Genomic DNA, 20,590 nt, shown 5'->3' with positions numbered 1-20,590 from the left:
GAAGAAAACCCGCATTGTTGTTGGGATTAAACTTTGGATGCCAAGCGGACGGGCAACGGGTAATCCCTAGCGGGCAAGATAGCTCCATCTTGCCCGCTCGGGTAGCTAATCACAGCGCAGGATTTGACTCATCTTGCCCGCTCGCGGAGCCAGCCATATAATAAGTAGGCATAATGTAATCTGCATTGTCTGTTAACTGTTGTTGTCTAATGCAATAATTAATTTGGGTGGGGTACAATGGTAACGCCCAGCTGGGTCTAAAAATCTCACCTCTTTCTTAAAATGTATCCCTATTGAACAGCTCTTTCACATAGTCTATCTCGTTTAGAACCTGTCAAGAACACATTGAATATTTAATTAATACGGTTGTAACTTCCCCAAGTTCTCAATTTTGATATTTATGATCATTGACAGACAAGTACTTGCCATGCATACATTTTATAAAATTGTACGGTAACATACACTTTTTTCCTAATTCTTTGTTGGAAAGGTCAAGAATTTACCTTTTACTTAATACATTATTACCTCATTTTCACTGTACGTGTTTTAAAATTCTTATTTACCAGAGGAACAAAGCAACACTCAGCCTGATTGAGGGACAGGGAACAAGATGTAGTGATACCAGCTCCTTTTATAAAAGGTACACCCTAATGTATCTTTTTGACCTCTGGCTGAGAATTATTGCCTAAAAGCTCTTCGCTATTAAGCCTTTCAACTACAATCCTTCTCAGATGGCGTCTGCGTAGTTTGCTTAATTCTGACATGCACTGTAGATCCTGCTTATGCATAAATAGTCCAGATGGTGCACGTACTGGTGTTAATTATGCCTGTTGTGTTGTTCATTGTACCGTACGTGTTGGTGCTAATTTTAAGTCTGGTGATCTTACGTTTGACCGCTCAAATAAAAACCAAAGTTACTGAGGAGAACGTAATGCCAAATGAGGCTCCGTTTTCTTTTATTTTGCAGATTTGTTTTGATGTGGCATTGAAATCATGTTTCAAGAAGTGCTTGAACCAAAACTCGATTTTTCCAATGGTGCAAAATTGAAAGTAACTCTTCTTGGTAGCGAGTGGACCTCATCAGCTGGTGGTTTGTCCACACTAAACAGAGAGCTTGCAATTCATTTGTCACAACACCCTAAAGTTGAAGTCTCTCTCCTGGTCCCAGAGGGTGCTTGTAAAGATGAAGACAAAAGAGAGGCTAAGAGTTATGGAGTAACTGTTGTTGATGCAAAGGAACGCAGAGGCTATGACCCTCTTGACTGGTTGAGCGTCCCACCTCAAGATCTTAGCATGGATGTTGTTGTTGGCCATGGTGTGAAGCTTGGAAAGCAAGTACAATTCATTAAAGTTTCTCCTCACTTTTCCAATTGCAAATGGGTACAAGTAGTGCATACTGCTCCTGAAGACCTCAGTAGGTACAAAAGCTACTCTGATCCAATTTCAAAGGGTGAAAAGAAACATCAGGTTGAAGTTGATCTTTGTAAAATGGCTGATCTGGTTGTTCCTGTTGGACCGAAGCTGGAAGATTCTTACTCTTCATATCTCCGACGATGCAAGGAGAATCAGGATATTTTCACTGTCACGCCAGGTCTTTTTGAGAGGGAATTTGGGGACTTAAAACAAGCTCCTAATAAGAGTGGTGAATTTAAAGTGTTGTTATGTGGTCGGGGTGATGATGAAGACTTTGAACTAAAGGGATACAACATTGCCGTTGAAGCATTTACTCATCACTTGCTCAAAAGCAAGCCTTATCATCTGATCTTTGTTGGTGCTTCTGAAGGAAAACAGGATGAAGTAAGAGAAAAACTTCTCCAACGTGGTATCGCTGAAGAGCAACTGACTGTCAGAAAGTTTGTGCAAAACAGAGAAAAGATGAAAGACTTACTGAATGAGGTTGATCTTGCCATTATGCCGTCCAGATCAGAGGGATTTGGTCTTGTTGCCCTTGAAGCCCTGTCAGCTGGTTTACCTATTCTTGTTGGTAGCAAGTCTGGATTTGCTAGAGCATTAGAGAACATTCCTTATGGAAAATCATGGATAGTTAACTCAGATGACCCCACAAAGTGGGCAGATGCAATTGAAGGTGTCCGTGCCAGTCATGCAGTGCGGCTTGAAGAGATCAAATTACTGAGAGCTTCTTATGATAACAAGTACAGTTGGAAGGAACAATGTGAAGCCTTTGTGGAAATGATGTGCCGAATGGTTCATGGTATGAGTTCTTACTTGGTTTTCGTTGTTTCCGTTCAAATGCAACTGCAAATTCAGGCAGAGTAACAGACACCCTGTAGTTATAATTATAAACACTGTTGACTCCAAGAGTAAAATTTATGGTCCTGTATTAGTTGGTTCTAACCTTTCAGTCTGTTAATGAAATCCCATTGTGTAATTGCTAAAATGAAAATGAAAGCTATCAAGATCGTAATAATAGTAATAGAACTTTGTATATGTTTCAGTCTTTCTATAGCATTCTTGGGAGTTAAAGTTTCAAATACCTTGCAAAGTCGGAATGTGTGATAAGATGGTAGACTTGAGAAGTGTGACCATCATTAATTTGAACTCTAATATCTTAAAGAGAATTTGCTCGCTCATTATTTTCAAGTGTTCAATGGGCACCATCTTTAACTGTTTTTAGCTAATAGTGTTATTGCCCAATTGTTAAGTTTGAAATCGTATTCTTTCATGGCTCCATTAATTTTTCAAGCCTTTAACCCCTTATATCAAAGAACGAATTATCTTATCTTGTCCCCATACGTTTTATCTCAAAGTACTGGGTAGAAGTTATTAAAATATCAAGAAAATTCACCTTGGGTAATCATATCCGTAATTCTTATGAGGTCAGGGGTTAAATGAGCATTGATATTAGAAGGAGCAATTTGATGCTGATCACTGTTAGGGAAGAAAGGGTTTTAGAGATGAACCCAAAATATTGAATGAGTGTGTGCTTTTTTACAGGCCCTTCCAGCACCACTGTTAAAACTGCAATGGAAGAGTCCCCTGCTGAACCGACGTCAGCTGCAGTCACACCAGGTAAAGGTCCCTCACAGGAACGACATCGGTTCGATGAAGAAGTGAAAGGAAAGCCAAGCATTTCAGGAACCTCTTTTGACCCTATAGGTATGAAGCTTGATTTCTTTTAGATATAAATTTAGTTATCATCGCTCCATGTATTAGCTTATTGGTTGGGTTTTAGTTTTATTTAAGTCTGCTCCTTGGACTACCTTTTCCCTGGACTGGTCCACGGAGTTACATCAACTACAAGACTGTACATGAAACGATTGAGCGTCGTTTGAGCATGTTATCAGGAGAAAGTCCAAAAGAAGAGAAGAAAGACAGTCAAGTTCGAGTCAAGTTCCGTTTCTTCTGTTATCCTTTTCCTTTTGCTTCGTCTTCGTCTTGATCAAAGGCTGTGATTGTGATTTTTGTTTTTATAATGATGTGTCAACTGATGTTCGAAGCATTATTGTCAACGCGATCGCGAGAATTCATTGTTGGTAGCAAATTAATCACAGTTCTCATTCATTCTCGTCCAATGTTGTTCGTGACTAAAGCTTCAGTCACTATGCCTTGTGAAGCTCACTTGTTAGGAACATTAAAAATTCCCATGGCTGTCTACCGGAAGGGTATAGATTTTATGTTATCCTGGGTGTCCTGTGGACGCAACAAGATGGCACTTGAGTGAGGCAGGTTTTTTCTCAGCCGTGGAAATGGGGTCTCTGCTTCAGGTGTACGCAACTACAGGTCTTAATCTTCCTAAGAAATTTATAAACACTAACCGATGTCGTATATCTTTCCACAGAATCACAGCGGTAATTGCTCGATAGCGATCGATAACGAAAACTGTTGCAAATCTGAAAGTTTTACATTTTTTCCGTTTATCGCAAGCACATCATTATATAAAAGAGAATAACAACCAAAAGGTATAAGAAAAAAAAAATTTAAAAAAAAGAGAGAGAGAGAGAAAAATAAAAGTTGGACCCCGACTCGAACTTGACTCGGGCTCGAGCTTGACTCGTGCTACAAGTAAATTAGAAATAGTTGCACTGCTAGTGTGTTTGGAAGTGGTCAGAAAGATTCCTAATGTGCCTGTTTAAAAGACAGTAACACTCTGGTTCTTTCAGACCAAACATATCTCATTGTGATAAAGAAAAGTAAACAATCTCTCCAAATAGGGTCAATAAAGAGAAGCATTGGGCCAGGATCCACTTTTGACGTGAAAGGTATTCCACTTCATTTCTTTTGTCAAAATATTAATTTTTGTCACACGTCAGTCTACAAACGTCTTCAATCTATAATCTCGTTGCATAGTGTACATTAGTAGATATGTTCATAGGCAAAGTCGCAATCAAACCACAGGTTAGTGGTCCACTCAAATGCAGCTTTACCGTAGAATCAAGAATATTTCGGGAAATATTGGAGTGATGCTGCTCAAACTTGCCACCAGTAATGGGGTAAGGATATTTAGCCAAAATCTGGTAGCTAAGTGGTCGGTAGTCTAGTGATAATGTTCTCGCCTGGGAATCCGCCGACCCAGTTTCGACTTTTCTTGTGGTCATCTTCTTTTATAAATTATAAAGATATAGAAAAGTATCTAAGTATTATTAAGTGGGCGTAAAAAAAAATTCCCGGGAAGGAGGGGATTCTTTTTTTCGGAGATTTGAACCTGAGTAACGTTTTCAGTATAAGACAAACGGTATGAAATTTGAGGACTTTTTCAGAAATTTAAATTGGACGTAGTCGGTTAGTGCTCATTGACTTTGATATTACTAAGACAACCATTGTTTGAGAGCCAGTCTTTCAGAAAATTACTTTCCCTCTTGTATCTTTCATGATTTTAGCCCATATTAGTTTTACTTGTTTTGGTTTCGATTACTTGTCCTTCTATTTCGGCGTTTTCCTGGACAAGATGGCCGCCCGATTTGGCAATCATGGCGTAATTACGATGTCATATGACGTCATCACTTCTTGTTGTGTACCTCGACGAAAATATTTTTGAACGTACTACCTATCCTCCCAGTCTCATTGTTATCGCTCATTACGAAGTTATGGTCCTCGACCCCAGAAGACAAAAAAAAAAAAAAAAAAAAGAAAAAGCCGGTCTAGGCTTAAGCTGTGGTTGGTAATATTTTGGATTGGTGGTTTAATTTTGATATAACTACTCTTCTCATTGAGTGCATTTGTCATTCTGTTAACCTGGGATTCTAAATTGGCATTTTCTTCTTGAATTTTCTTTGGTGAAATGCGTCGTTTTCGGCCGAGAAGGTATCGCACTTCTACTCATAGGGACGTCCTCGGAACACAAATAAGCGTATTCTCGTTAGCGGAAAGCAGCACCCTTCTTTTACATTAGTAGTATGAGCTTTTGATATACGGAAACCTTAGAGGGGGGCCAATATTTTTTTGTTTTGTTTTTGTTTCAACACTGGGGTTTTTGGAATACACTTCAGCCGCTTTTACAGCATAATCTCTGGTGAAAACAACATCTGGTAACTGACTTTTGTGTTTCCTTCTTCCTGTACTTAAGTGAGCACTGCAAACATCCGTTTTTAGATAACGTTTTCGTTCATAAGAACTTTACTTAGCATACTCTTTTTGCAGCTCAGGATCAGATGGTAAAGTATAATAGGTTATTCCTTCAGCGCGGAAATTATTTGTACACGTTGCGCTAACCCACCTCCCTTCAAGTTTGATGTTGCTGTTTTTTTGTCGCCATCACGAAGAAATACAATATACTCCAACTGTTCCCAGTCCTCTACGGTATGAAACCAAGCAATTGTAACACAGAAAGCCGCAAAAGGTTAGGGCAAAAGTTCATCTTCCAAATCGGTACTCTTACTTCCCATGGAATCAATGAATGCTTTTCATTCGACGGTTTTTTTTCTTATTTTTCATGTTATCATGCTTCTACCAATACCTTAGCTCCACCACACAGTAAAATATTGTGCCTTGGTGCAATTGTGTCTAAACGATTTTTGCAGCTAATGGTTGTTAAGACGAGCAATCAAATTGAGTACACTTAACGTGCATCATAATCTTGTTGAGAGACTCAACCTGTTTTGACAGGAATATTTTTCTTCCACAAGCGAATGACTGCTATTTACAGCATAGAGATTTTAACACAGCAAAGAAGCTGAAACCTTTCTAAATTCCGTAGATCCTTTTGTACACATTTTCTTTAACCAATTTCCTTTTTTTCTTTGCCAAGTTGTTTATCGTACATTGCTACTGGCAATATTGTTAATAATTGGTGCATGCATTTTGTGGTGCGTATATCGAATTACGATGTAGTTGGGAAGTTTGGAGAGATCTCAAAAAAAAAAAACTGGATCGAGAGTTACTCTCAGAGAACCCTTTTTAATGCTTCTATCGTGTTCTTCCTGCATGCATCATAGCTCGATATACACATATACACACGCTAAATCATGAACAAACAATCAATAAGTACACCTGTTGCCCTTCATTTTCAGGAAATAAATTTTCATTAGCGCGAAAACATTAATGTATAATCAGTTTAACTAGGAGATGAAACATTTCAATTTGTGGCAGAGTCATTAAGGAGTTTTGCATCGAAAAGAAGATTAGAATAGCGTTTTATCGAAAAGAACATTCTTAAGTGCGAATGAAGATTCATTAACCTAGGGTTAACGTTCCATTGCGCGAATAAAATTTCAACTATAAAAGATTTTTAGTTACGTGGTTTCTGACTAATTTCCCAATGGATTTATATGGATACTTATATTTAAAAACGATGCTGTACATGTGCACACTGGTTTCGCAGTAATGGAGCGCAGAGTTCGTCGAAACCGTATCCCAATTGAGCATCGTGAAAGGATAGTTAGGGAGTTTGAAGATCCCCGCGAGAAGAGGAGAAACGTGAACACGATAATTGCCAGAAAATGTGCAGCATGGTTTAGGTTTATGCAGACTTACATATACCACGATGTTTGAATGGGGAGTTGATTAAAGGATAGAGCTAAGACTTGCTTGATTGTTACGCTGACTGTACCTCTGTTGTAATGAATTTTTTTCCTCGTTAAAGAACATTAAGAAGTGTCTAATGTTTGTTTATTCTCCTTAAAGTTTGTTATTTCCATGAAATTGAACTGATATTCGCATTAATGAACGTTCTTCTCTATGTAAAACGCCTTATTGACGACACCGAAAATTAAAACGTTTGTCTATTTTCATACAATGATTACACATTCGCTTTAATGATTTAATTTCTAACACTAATGAAAATGTATTTCCTGATAATGAAGGGCAAAAGTTGTAAAAGAAACTCATTTCCATGACGTTTTGTTAATTTTCAGACACTTTTGTCAGGATTCTAATTGAAGTTAGTGGCCAAGATCTAAGTGATGAAAAGAAGGACTATCTCTATAGCCTTTTAGGAACTGTAGGAGAACAATATGTGAAATCCCACAATCTTACACCTGAACTAGAACGAGTTGGAGCCTTTTTTCAACATCTAGAGGACCATTACAATTTGGGCCTTGTGACTATCGGGAAGGGCTCTTTAGAAATTATTGTGCATTGCCCTACCTTGGAAAGTCTTGAGCATCTGTGGAGTGACTATCTTTCTGGTCATCTAAGTGAAGTTGCTGAGAGGTATCTTGTTACTGATGAAATTAAGAGGAAAGTCGACTTGGATACAGTTAGATTGAAGACAACCATAACGAAGGAAAATTACTTGATGTGCAGAAAGGCTTTGCTGGAAACTTCTGGTAAGTGTTGGTTATGATTTCTATCAACTTAAGCCGTCTATTGTTTTTGCTAAATAGTAGACTTTTAAAGGTTGTCCCATGGGCTTTTTCTGTAGAGTTTGTATGCAACTGTACGCTTTGGATTCGCGTCACTGCATGCTTGCATAATTAGTGCCTAATGGACCGATTTGATAGCCAAGAGCGCGTTGACCCCTGATAACGTAAGTAAAGGGGGACAGTCATCGACACCAAACCTATAATCAACTTTATTGTGATATAGAGTGTTTTCACATGACGTCACAACGGCCATGTTGGTGTCCCAAGACAAAGAAATGGCGGCCATGTTGGTGTCCCAAACTAAACCTCTGGGAATTGAATTCTATTTTTGTGCGAATACTCTCTTTTGTTTCAGTAATCCAATATGGCCAGTAGTCACGTGAATGAAAACGCTCTATTCATATTGTGAAATCTCTGTGTGTTTAATTACTTTGTGCGCGCCATTATCAACATCCACAATTTAACAGCAAGGAATCAATGAACCGGAAAGAGTTTTCTAATGTCTGAGCGATTCCATCAATATCTCCTTCAAAAACCTGTCAGTGCGCAACAACCTTAGCAATCTGGACAAGGTTAGGCAAACCTTCCAGATCCATTGTTTCCTACAATGACGTCACTATTTTGGCTCTACTGATCTATTCATACCTATGACGTCACCTTGAGAGTTGATCGTTGATCCACCCTGATCTACAGATCCAGAGAACTTAGAACGCTCATTCCGTATACTACTTTCATGCAAAGGGGGTTTACCATATAGCATGAAAATTTTGCGGGTTTTAATTTTTGCGGATTTTGCGGATTGACCTCGATCCGCAAAAATTAGTTCCCGCAGAAAAAAAACACCGCAAAATGAAACGCCACAAAAATTAACTCCCTTCAGTCAAATTAAAAACTCCACTACCACGAAATACATTGGATTTCAACAGGAACATTAAGATGATTTTCCATTGGAAAAAGCAACCACGGAGCTTAGATACATTCGGTAGTCTGTATCTAGTCTGTATTATTAAGGCGTATTATTGTGTTATTAAACCTTATTATCGTACGTATTATTGTAGGGGTAGGCTTTTTGTTTTGTTTTGTTGTTGTTTATTCTCTTTTTGCATAAGGTATTACAGTGTAATATGTAAGTAGAGTGAACTGTGACTCAACACACCATACAATAAAAGTTGAAAATATTAAGGTTTCTTCCTCTTAAAAATGTTTTGCTGCTTGAACAGAGAATCACAAAAATTAGTTCCCAGCAGAAATTTCATTCATCTCAAACCACAAAAACTTGTTCCCGCAAACCACAAAAAATCGCCAATCCGCAAAATAAAAATCCCGCAAAATTCTCGTGTTACAATGTATGTGGCTCTTTGGCCAAAAATTAACCAAGGTTCCAAATTTGGCCAGATTTAGTGTGCGCTGCAGATTTTGTTTGTTAATATGCATGGTGCGATAGAGTGAATTTTCCTGTCTTACTTAACACATGAACTAGGATACATTTCTGTTTATTTCTACAGTTTGTAAAAAAACGTAGCTTCCTTTGGAATTAAACTTTAACTTCTAAGGTAAATTTGATTTTCATGTACTATGTGACTGAAACTTAAAGTCACGACACAACATCTAGATGTGAAGCAACAGAAGATATTTAGTAAGCATTTCAAACAGCACATAGATCTGTACATGAAATATAATACATTTCGTCCAAGCAATCAGCCATACGAAGGAGTTAGAAGATGCTATTGTAAGGGCATTCAAATTTGGCTGTTTGGAAATTACTTTTCAAAGCCCTATTCTTGAAAACCTTAAGAGTTTTTTGAGTGTCTGTATCTCTTTGGTAAAACGTGATTCTTTGCTCATCGAAAATGCATCTTTGTTATTTCATTACTGAGCTTGAAATGTACCTTCTTTCTTCTTTAGTGTAACAATAGAAGATATTTCCCAAAGGAAAATCATTGTATTGTTTCGGTCCTCCAACATGGCCGTCGTGCACACACTCTACAGCCATAGTGGCCATGGTCAATGGAATTGATTGCAATACAGAATTTCCCAAATCGACTATCTCATTTTGTACAATTAAACAGACCGGCAATTTATTGTTATTTAACCAGGGGAAGCAAGTAGCAGTGGCTTTCTACCTGAACACACTGATCAAACAAGAAAGGAGTCAAGACAAACTGATGAATTTCAGAAGGTACAACCTTTTCACTTTTTTTGAACACCATGGGAAACTGATGGTAGTGAATAAATGCGTGTACAGGTGACCCTTTGGCAGAGGTGTTACACCAGAAATTGAAAACCTGCTTACTTGTGTGGATGTGAAGAGGTGTTTTGTTGTTGTTGTTGGTGTTGTTTTGTTTTGTTTTGTTTTAAGGCGAATGATGTATTTGTTTATGTCACGTTAATTTTAAGATAATTTAGCACGATGATGTTTCTCCCTTTTCTTTACCCTGTTTACAGGATGGGAAACAGGTTATGAACTGGATGATTAGAGCAGAAAAGGCCAAAGTAAGAGTAAAGTTGGTATATGTATATATACATTTTAGATTTTACATTACTAGGAGCTTAATGTCAAGGCATCTTATTCAAAAAGAGGCTATGTAGAGGACATAAAAGGGAACCTCCACTCTTTTAACAGATTGAATTAAATCTGTGGTAACATGTCTAATTTCAAATTTTGTCTGAACAAATTACAAAAACACTTTAAGGTGCAAAACTTGGATATTACTATTGTCCATTTTACCTTCATTCTGCCATTTTCGACTTTTGGCATGATATGGTTGCCGCTTTTAGGAATAGCAGTGGTTCTCCTCTGTGAAATAATAGGCAACCATATGGCATCACGAATTTCAAAATAATTGTGCGCAGGCATATTAAAGGTAGACTTTTTTGGTTGATAAGTGACTCCTGTCAAGATGAAGTCGAAGAAACGGATATTAAAACTGCGATCAGGACTGACCATTCTGTGATCACAATTTCATTTAATAGCATTGAGTCACAAAAACACGGCCCTTCCTACTGGAAATTTAACACGAGTCTAATTGAGGATGAAAATTATGTAACACTAATGAATCAGAAAATACTAGAGTGGATCGAGGAATTTGAAGACGTTAATGACAAAAGAGTGCTGTGGGATCTCGTTAAATACCGAGTGAGACAATTTTCTATGAAATATTATAAAGAAATGGCATGCCAAAGAAAAGCAGACTTATCAACAATTGAAACAGAGCTAAAAAATTGCGAAGATGCATGGGTAACTGACCCATCGGTCTCAAACCTGGAAATCTTAGAAGAACTTAAGATGAAATACGATTCTTGTTTCGATTATCTCTCCAAAGGCGCAATAATTCGCTCCAGAGCAACTTGGTATGAAAAAGGCGGGAAAAACAACAAATACTTTCTGGGTTTGGAATCTCATAGAGGAAAGAAAGGTTGCATTCGAAAGATCTTTACAAGTAGCGGTCATCTTACTTCAGACCCGAAAAGAATCATGACAGAAGTAGAACAATTTTACTCTGATCTGTTAAAAAGCTTCCTATAAAGCTACCCGAGTTCTATGAAGAGTGTCTAAAATGCTTTGCTGAAATCTCAGTCGGATCGAAAATGAAGAGCGATCAGATGAGTAACGATGTAGCTAGTGTGATTATATGGAACAATAAGAACATTTGTGTTGACGGAAGATCTATTTACCATTCTTCACTTTATAAAAAGGGTATAGTGAGGTTAGAGGATCTAGTGGATGACAAGAGCAATCTGATAGTGCGGAAAAATCTAATGCAATCAGGTCTATCACCCCTAGAGATTTTCTACGTAATAAGGATTATTGACGCTTTACCAGCTCAGTACCGCAACTCACTAACAAATAACACGCACAATAGTAGAAATGCCTTTGTTCTTGCAGATTATTTTGAACTGCGTTTAAACAACCAAAACGTGGCTCTATGTAAAGCACTATCTAAATCTGTCTATAGGAAAATACGTTCCAACTTTGAGTGTGCTCCAACTGCACGAGCAAAATTCGAAGAAAGGTTTGGTAGGGCAAGCTTCAAATGGAATGAGATCTACAGATTACCTTTTACAGTAGCTTTGAACACAAAAACGCGCGAGTTTCAGTACAAAATTTTGAACAGATACTTAGTTACAAACACCTTTGGGTTGAAACCGACAGCATTGTGTACGTTTTGTGGTGGAGAGAGCGAATCCCTTGAGCATTTATTCATTTCATGCTGCATAACAGAGAGGTTTTGGCTGGAATTTATACATTGGTGCAATAATATACACATTGAACTTAAAAAACTATCTGAGGTGGATAAGCTTTTTGGAATTTGGGACAGAAAGGAGGATTTTCTCTTACTTAACCATCTCCTAATCATTGCCAGGCAAAATATTTACGATTGCAGAAGCAAACTTATTCACCCGTCGCTGAGATTATTTATCTCTAAAGTTTATTATATTTATCAAATAGAATTTAAGATCAACAAATTCACTAAACATGAATCCAGCTTTAACCGCAAATAGAACAAGTATATTACCAGTTTAAGTGCTTCATAGCGGCGCCCATGTCTTTATTTTTCCAATTTAGTTACTTTTGTTATCAATTCTATTGTTATTATTTTATTTCGCTGCCATGTAACCTTTTATAATGTAAGTAGATTTAGCGTCTTTTAGGTCGTATGTCTCTGTTAAACACATATTGTATGTGCCACAATTGATTAATTAGCAAGTCTCGTTTTGTCATGTCTGTGTTTTAGTGTAAAGTATTATATTGTAAGTAGCGTAAGCATTATATTGTTAAGTAGTGTAAGTAATATGTTGTGAATAATAATATTAAAAAAAAATAGAAAAAAATTAAAGGTAGACTTGACGGTGATAAAATCTGGTTTTGTCTGGCATTGAAATTTTGTTTCGAGCGCTGTTTGAAATAATACGATATTCTCGATAATTTTAGGTCAATTTATTTCAAGTTGGAGGTTTCTTAAGCTCCTCACTTGACAATTTACTATGCTGTTTACTTAAAAAAATTGTAAGCATAGGATAGTCTTTGCTTCTGCACTGAATAAGAGAAAGAAGAACTGAAAAAAAAAACATAAGCCTCTTGCGCCTGGCACAAAAACGCCAGCCAAGGCAATTGTTCCATTGCATAAAACAAGAAGCTCAAATACTAACAAAATCCCTCAATTAGTTCTTTACCAAGCCCTCAACAGAAATACTCTGATTCGTTTCCAAGAACCCACATTAATTATCTACCGGCCATACTGCTGAATTTTATCCCAGACTCGTTACTTTACAGGGTGTTATGATCACGTATTACCCGAGTAATTGCTATCGTCGGGATTTGATAAGCCCTTTATCTACCCTAAGGTCGATGTGTTTATTATCAACAGGCATCAAGAAGTGCTCTGCACAAAGCTTCAATCAGTGGGCAATCTGAAACTGTCAAAATGCTTCTTGATAGTGGTGAAGATGTGGACCAAAGAGACCAGGTTTAAATATATTCCAATTGTGGAGATTAACAGACGTTTGTGTTTTTTGTATCATTTGCATCGCGTTGTTTTGCGTTGAATTGTACCGCGTCGCATTGCACTGTAGTGTACTGCCAGTCTTGTGTTTTATTGTATTGTATCGTTTGTGTGGCAACCTTGCTTTTTAATGTACCTGTAATGGCTAATTCTATGTAGCAGCTTTTGTAAGCTTGTAATCGCCTTCATTGTGTAGCAGCTGCTATTGGTTTTAGGGTTGAGAGTATTGTTCTGTTTTTTGTTGCTTTTTGTTTTTGTTTTTGTTTAGTTCTTCTCTAGAAGGGTTGTAAGCCAATGACTTGAGACCTTTTGAGAGCTGCTTCATCGTCCGGATTTCAATAGTGGTTCAGTCCTTTTATACCATGGATTTAACGACTGGCTGGTTATACGATGTTCCGCAGTTTTATCTGTTAAAAATCTGCTTTCTGGTTGCAATCAAATATACCCGTTGTGAGACCCCATGTAATTTCTCTGTGCTTTCTTTATTTTTGCCAGTTTTCTCTGACACCTCTTCACCTTGCCTGTTGGTATGGACAGGAATCTGTTGTCAGACTGTTGTTAGAACATGGGGCAAAAGTCAATGCTCTAGACAGGGTGAGTTAGATAAAAGGTAAATTATTGCATAAGAAATAAAGTTGATTAATTTCTCCGTAGACTAGAAATTACAACTAAACACTGAGTTGCACTGTAACAACACTGAATGCTTCACTGAACACCTGAACAGCACAAACCCGCACATACAATTTACCATAAAAATGGAAGGGGATGGGGTCTTGATTTTCGAGGATACCCAGATCCGTGTGGCATGATGTGGGAGATTACTTGATCATCAAGACCACTGTCCACAGGATGCCCACTCACACCGACCAGTATCTAAACTTCCAGTCCAATCATGGCATACAACACAAGAGGTCTGTTTTCCACATTTAATTGAACAAAGCCGAAATCCTAGTCACTGAAAAAAAGACAGAGAACAGGATCGCGAACATTTTAGGGAGGCCCTCGGAGCCAATGGCTTGAGAGGTGGGCCTTTTAACTCCATATAAGTAAACGTGTAAAAGCAAGATATAACGTGCTGTGTGACAATATGCTTCACCGGCGAGGACTCGTTCCAAGTAAGATCTGGAAGGAGAAGAAAAAAGGCGGGGCAATACCAGCAAATTGATAGAACACTTGTCTTGCGTCTTTAAGAAGTACTGTATTCCTATCTACAGTAGAGCGAGGAACACACTTAACTCCCTGCTGGTCCAAACATACGCCGAAGACGGACGAGGTCTATAGCTGTGATATCGAGTGCGATACCTGCAAACAAGACACCGGAGAGACATGCAAACCGTTAGGATTGAGGTTAAAAGAAGACCGCACACAGCCACATCCGCTGTCCAGGTACATCTGGACGTCCTGGGGACTTGACATAAAATGGGAAAACACTTCATTCTTGCTAATTAACAAAACCCTTTTGGTAGGAGCGAAAGCTTCAGAACGTGTTTAATTGTAATTTCTAGTCTCGGTAGAAGTGAGTTGTCACTAACGTTAAAGATACATGTTTTTTCACTTACTGACCAAATTTCCCTGCGTACAGATCTGAAAGGGTCACATTTGTGTGGCTAAATATTGTGTTAGTATTGCAATTATAGAGGGTATATATATTGACCTTGTAATCTTTCTGTATTTTTAGTTTCAACGCACAGCTCTTCAGAAAGCTGAACGCCAAAATCACCGATCCATAGTGCAGTTGCTACGGGAGAATAACGCAAATTCAAGTTTTCAGCGACCGGTAAGAGTCACTTTCTGTCGATTTTCTGGAGCTACCTTGGGAAATGTAGTCAGTAACCAGATTATTCATTTATAATTTATTTACTTATTTATTTAGGTCTTCATTTATGGACTTATGGCCTTAGTTATCCATGTTAATAAGATACGTAATTCAGTCTTTCTGACTGCAATATATGGTTTTCGATTTAAACGATTAATCCATTTGTTTATTTTGGTGTGAACACCGATAAGAAGATTAATAACAAAGGAGTATCCAACGCATTAAATAACAAAATTCATCTTAAAACTTTTACATTTTTTTAATTGCAGTTCAGTCTGAAGATACTAGCGCGCAAGGCTATCCTTAACGTGGACAGACGGTCGGGTTTTAATTTGCTGCAGGCGGCTGTCTTAGAAGCGGACTATAGCATCGTTTCCAAAGCAAGTGTCCTTCTCGATGACTTCGTAAAAGAGATGAATGTTGAAACAACAGGAAACGACGCTAACGCGTTTTCTGGAAAATCTGCCGCTGAAATTTTGTCAAGTCTGGAAAGGAGACGTCCAGGTCATAGTGATATTGACCAACTTTACCAAGGCATGGCCGAGAAAGTCAAAACGCTAAGTGAGCTACACTGGTGTGCAAACAGCGATGATGCGGAAAAGGTGATAGAGCTTGTGTTGCATGACGGCATAGATATCAATATCCCAGCAGAAAGCAATTGCACGCCTCTTTTGTGGGCAAGTCAAAGATCTTCAAGTACGTTGATTAAGACCCTCATTGATCTAGGTGCGGACATAAATGCTCAAAGGACCGATGATAAAGCATCACCATTGCTGTTGGCGGCTTGTTCCGACAACTACATGGCCACTCGCCTACTTCTGAGGCATGGAGCTATTGCGAATATCGCGAAGACTGACGGATCTACACCATTGCTGTGGTCTGTTCATCAAGGCCTCTTTCACATTATCCGATTGCTTATTGATTCAGGATGCAGCATCAACCTGGGGGACAATTATAGCACAACCCCACTTCATCTTGCAGTCGAGAAAAATGATGAAACTCTCGTCAGGCTGTTGCTTAAAAACAATGCGGATGTGAACGTTCAAGCCAATAAGGAAGGTACACTACTTCATGTATGCGCCCGTAGAAAATTGATCAACATTTCTCAGTTGCTAATTGAATCAAGATGTAACATCAACGTGAAGAACTTCTATGACAAAACCCCACTTCATATTGCAGTTGAGGAAAATGATGAAAATGTCGTCAAGCTGTTGATTAAAAGCAACGCGGATGCGAACATTCAAGACTGGGATGGAGACACACCACTTCACGCATGCGCCCGAAGAGGATTTTTGACCTTTTCTCAGTTGCTAATTGAATCAAGATGTTACATCGACGTGAAGAACTTCTATGGCAAAACCCCACTTCATATTGCAGTTGAGGAAAATGACGAAACTCTCGTCAAGCTGTTGATTAAAAGCAACGCGGATGTGAACATTCAAGACAAAAAGGGAGATACACCACTTCATATATCTGCTCGTGGAGGATTTTTTTTTTCTCACTTAAGGAACCGGGTTGGCAAAACCCCACTTCATATTGCCGTCGATAAAAATGATGAAAAGCTCGTCAAGCTGTTGCATGAAATAAACGCGCGAAGCTATATGTACCAGAAAGGATATGCACCAGTGGAACAATCTCTAGAAGATCCACTATTACACAAACCTGCTGGGTCTTTGCGTCATGGCGTAGTGGGGAGAGAAGAACTTGGAAAGGTTACAAGAGTTCCACTACGGCGCAAACCTGTTGGGCCTTTGCGTCTTGGCAAAGTGGAGAGAGAACAACTTGAAAAGGTTTCAAGAGATCCATTATTGTACAAAACTGCTGGGCCTTTGCGTCGTGGCGTAGTTGAGATAGAGGAACCTGGAATTGTTACTATAGATCCACCATTGTACAAACCTTTTTTATTGTTGTTAGAGAAAATGTTGTTCCTCTTATTCTTATTCTTATTTTTTTATTTTTTTAAATATTACTAACAAAACATTACTTTGCATCAAATACAATTTTACATATAGCAATTTTTAAGAAAGAACTGCCCATCTAAGTCTAAAATTTGACAAAGACTTATTAGCGACAGCAATCTGATGTAGAGTCTGAATTTTATCGGAAAGTCGTAAAGGGAAGCTCAGTACAACCCCGCCTTTGCTTGTACAGAAGATGTGGTATTTTGATATAAAGTGCAGGTAGGACAACTTGACAAGGTTTCAAGAGATCCATTATTGTACAAACCTGCTGGACCTTCGCGTCTTGGCGAAGTGGAGAGAGAGGAACCTGGGAAAATGACCAAAGATCCACTATTGTACAAACCTGCTGGGCCTTCGCATCTTGGCTAAGTGGACAGAGAGGAACCTGAAAAGGTTACCAAAGATCCACTATTGTACAAACCTGCTGGATCCTCGCGTCTTGGCGAGTTAAAGAAAGAGGAAGAAGAACGAATTACCAGTTGTACGGACACACAGAGCTAGAAATGCTAGAAACCAGAAGCACTGGGGAGAGACAAGATGCAACAGAGAGTGCGGCAGTCGGCAGCAAGACTGATAAACTGCCTGTGACAAATTATTAGACTTTAACAACCAGGTCCCGGTTCCTGGAAAGCTGATAAGTGCTAGTCTACTGGTAAATTTATTTAAACCCTATTTAAACCCACGCTAGGGTTTAAGAGTGGCCGTCTGTAATTTTCGACTAATGTGTTTTGGGTGAGAAAAAATAAAATTCCTCAAACTTTCTCAAAACAAAGGACTAGGTAAGTGATTTACATTGATATAACTTTTGGGTGAATCAAATAAATATTTTAGCTGTAGGACGAATAATTTGGTTTTTCAGCTCTCTGAAGGCACTCAGGGATCATTTTACTACAGATCGTAAACATCTGGGTCTGGAAATAAAGCGTAACTAAAACTAAACGCCAAGTTGGAACTCGAAATCAGAAGACATTTATGATTAATTCAGGACGGTTATTTCCAATTTTAATAACAAGCTGAATATTTTATCGATTTTTTAACTTGTCTCTTTTGTAAGCCATTTCGGCAGTTACAAAAATCGGCTAAATTCAAATGAAAATATCGCTAATGGTACATTACTAGACTTCATAAAAGTACACCCCAGTTAAAGAGCAACGTCTTTCCTTCAAATATATGCAATAAAATTTTGGGGCCAACGTACCTACGAAATTTGACAGTTGAAATTAAAAAGTGCACTTTCGTAAACAAACACTAAATTTTCAAATAGCTCAACGACGACGAGTCAATGACATACGGAGGAATCCCCTCGTGTCATGAAATACCCGGAGTGAATAAAATATTTTGCTTCCTGTTATATTTTTTGTGAATTAAAAACATATTTTCGATGAATCATTCGCGAATTTTGAAAGAAACAAGACAAGTTTTCAAAAAGTATCGTTTAATTGTCACACCACCTGTTCAAAAGATAAGCAAATTCCGAGCTTCAAAAACAATCTAAATCGATAAATTATTTGACTTCTATTCCATACGTGGGCCAAAGGCTATCTACAAGAAACTTACCTTTACAGTGGAGTGTACTTTTGAGGCCAGATGGTGAGGATCTGTGAAACGCACGTAACTGAGTCTCGCAAAAATTTACGAACTTTCAACAAGTTGGATTGCGTGACATAAGCACAGAAACTTGTCCGCCCATCGATGATCAAGTAATTTCGCGTTCAGTTTGGCGACGTTTACTGAAGGGGTTGAGAGGTATTAAAGTTAGTCAAAAGTGAGCTTTTGTTTATTTTCTCGTAACAATCATTGGCCCCTACATAAAGCAATTGCTACTTAATACAGGTCATGACGACATGCGGTTACTCAACCTTCGTCGGTGGAACATGTAGTTTTAGTGCAGCAAATCCTGCAGTGGTGAGGAGTATAGCGCTAGAGAGTTGTTTCAAGGACAGAAAAGCACGTCTAAAATCACGCGACGTCCGTGATGCTTCCTTGTAAAATGAGGCGCAGTTAATGTTATATACTCGAATTACTCCTAGCTAGAGCAGGTAATCAACTGAACCAGAGTAGTAATGCAATAATAACAAATTTATAGTTTGAAGTTACACTATTCCTATCCTTAATTAAGAAAACGTTTACAAATCTGCTTGATAAAAAGGACAATTCCAACATAATACCTGGTCAAGATTAAAACTAGCCCGCTATTTGAGTTGCGTTATGTTACTTCTCACGTAGAACTCCCATCCCCTCCGGGGGAGGGGTAAAGGGTAAGGTGGGGGATGAGGAGGGTCTGTGGTTTCATCGTCTTAGGTGTGGAAAAGTTCAACTAGGCGAGCAGGAGAAGTGAACACAAACTTCTGGAGAGGAATCGAAAAAACAACCAAAGTAGGAACTTTTTGGTCCCATGCGTTCTCCGTGCATTCCCTCGCAAGCCTTCCCCGGTCTCGGAAAGGACACGACTGCTACGTAGGCAACGAATTTCTGGGTAAAATGGTTTATGTTTAATGGTTACTTTTATATTGTAAGGGTAATGCCGTAAAGATTCATTTTTCTGATTTTTAAACTACTATGACGTCAATAAATTCCAAAATGATGGGGCGCGCGGAAAGTTTAAAAGCAAAAGTCGTTTCCCTTCCAAGGGAGTAGGAGAAATGAACGAAAAATTTCTGGAGACTGAAGGGGAAAAACAACCGAGGTAGGCACTTTTTGGTCCCCTCAGCACTCCATACATTAACTCGCTACCCTCCCCCGCGAGCCTTCCCCGCTCGTTCATCAACTTTGTTGACGGATATCTCTTTTAGCAGCTGTGCAATATCCGAGGTTAAGGAAAGCTCCACTAAGTAGAATTAGAGAAGAACAACGATTCCCACGATGAAGACGATCAACCAACAAAGCTCTTCACTTGCCCGGTTGACGGATGTGTAAAACTTTTTCCAGCGTTACAGCTCTTTAGAGAACCATTTTCAGTACGGTAAATGCGAAATTGTCCTCGAAAGGAAGAACTTATTTGACAAGGCCAGAATCGCCTAGAGAGACAAACTTCTCCGTGGTTCTGATATTCAACCAGCTAGTGGCAAGATCCACGCTTCGAGGCCGTGCTGAAGAGTTTCAAACACAAGGCTGGGCACGATAAAGAAGGCTGAACGTTTCACTGAAACTGTAAGAATGCTACCTCAGGGGCGTAGCCAGGATTTCTAGGGGGTGGGGGGGGGGGGTCCCAAATTGGTTCCAACGAAAACGGTTGGTCTAAAATCCTTACATTACGTACGAACAAGACTTTGGCGTTTACGCTACGCAAACAGAAGACGCCTTGGTTGCCCGTTGAGTGAACATGCTTATCACTTCCTTGATATTTATGTCTCGGTGGTAATTGATGTTCATCAACGCCAGCCCAGACTCTCGCTCGCTTGACATGGTCGACCTCAGGTATGTTTTTAACCTTCTTAGTGTACTGAATGAGCGCTCACATTCAGTTGACGTTATCGGCAACGTGCACAAAATGCGCTCCTTTGACTTCTTGGATGGCGGGCCTGTTTCCTCTGCTTGTTCGACGCTTCC

The 20,590-nt window shown here is 38.8% G+C and overlaps 2 protein-coding genes across 5 annotated transcripts in view; both read left to right on the top strand.

Annotated features, from left to right (window-relative positions):
* The first annotated feature begins 988 nt into the window (after window positions 1–988).
* Window positions 989–20,590, top strand: part of LOC146462765 (uncharacterized) — a 76,096-nt gene continuing 56,494 nt past the window's right edge. Inside the window, exons 1-8 of one of the 4 annotated variants that reach the window (XM_085085245.1) lie at window positions 989–2,212; window positions 2,956–3,117; window positions 4,173–4,220; window positions 7,311–7,724; window positions 9,857–9,939; window positions 10,206–10,253; window positions 13,130–13,228; window positions 13,760–13,858. In XM_085085245.1, the coding sequence (XP_084941371.1) occupies window positions 994–2,212; window positions 2,956–3,117; window positions 4,173–4,220; window positions 7,311–7,724; window positions 9,857–9,939; window positions 10,206–10,253; window positions 13,130–13,228; window positions 13,760–13,858 (2,172 nt within the window). In that variant the 5' untranslated portion in view covers window positions 989–993. The remainder of the gene's footprint in view (window positions 2,213–2,955; window positions 3,118–4,172; window positions 4,221–7,310; window positions 7,725–9,856; window positions 9,940–10,205; window positions 10,254–13,129; window positions 13,229–13,759; window positions 13,859–20,590) is intronic. The other 3 variants (XM_085085244.1, XM_085085238.1, XM_085085237.1) reach the window with 3 other exon arrangements.
* LOC146462769 (uncharacterized) lies at window positions 14,695–16,651 on the top strand (the record flags this gene model as incomplete). The annotated part of the gene is made up of 2 exons (XM_085085248.1): window positions 14,695–15,041; window positions 15,350–16,651. A coding segment is annotated over exon 2 (1,158 nt), but the record flags the coding sequence as incomplete, so codon positions are not given.

Source organism: Pavona decussata, unplaced genomic scaffold (genome assembly GCF_977016875.1).
Source record: "Pavona decussata unplaced genomic scaffold, jaPavDecu1.1 SCAFFOLD_185, whole genome shotgun sequence".
Lineage (NCBI taxonomy): Eukaryota > Metazoa > Cnidaria > Anthozoa > Scleractinia > Agariciidae > Pavona > Pavona decussata.
The sequence above is the reverse complement of the archived record's forward strand: the minus strand, read 5'-3'. Positions and strand labels throughout refer to the sequence as shown.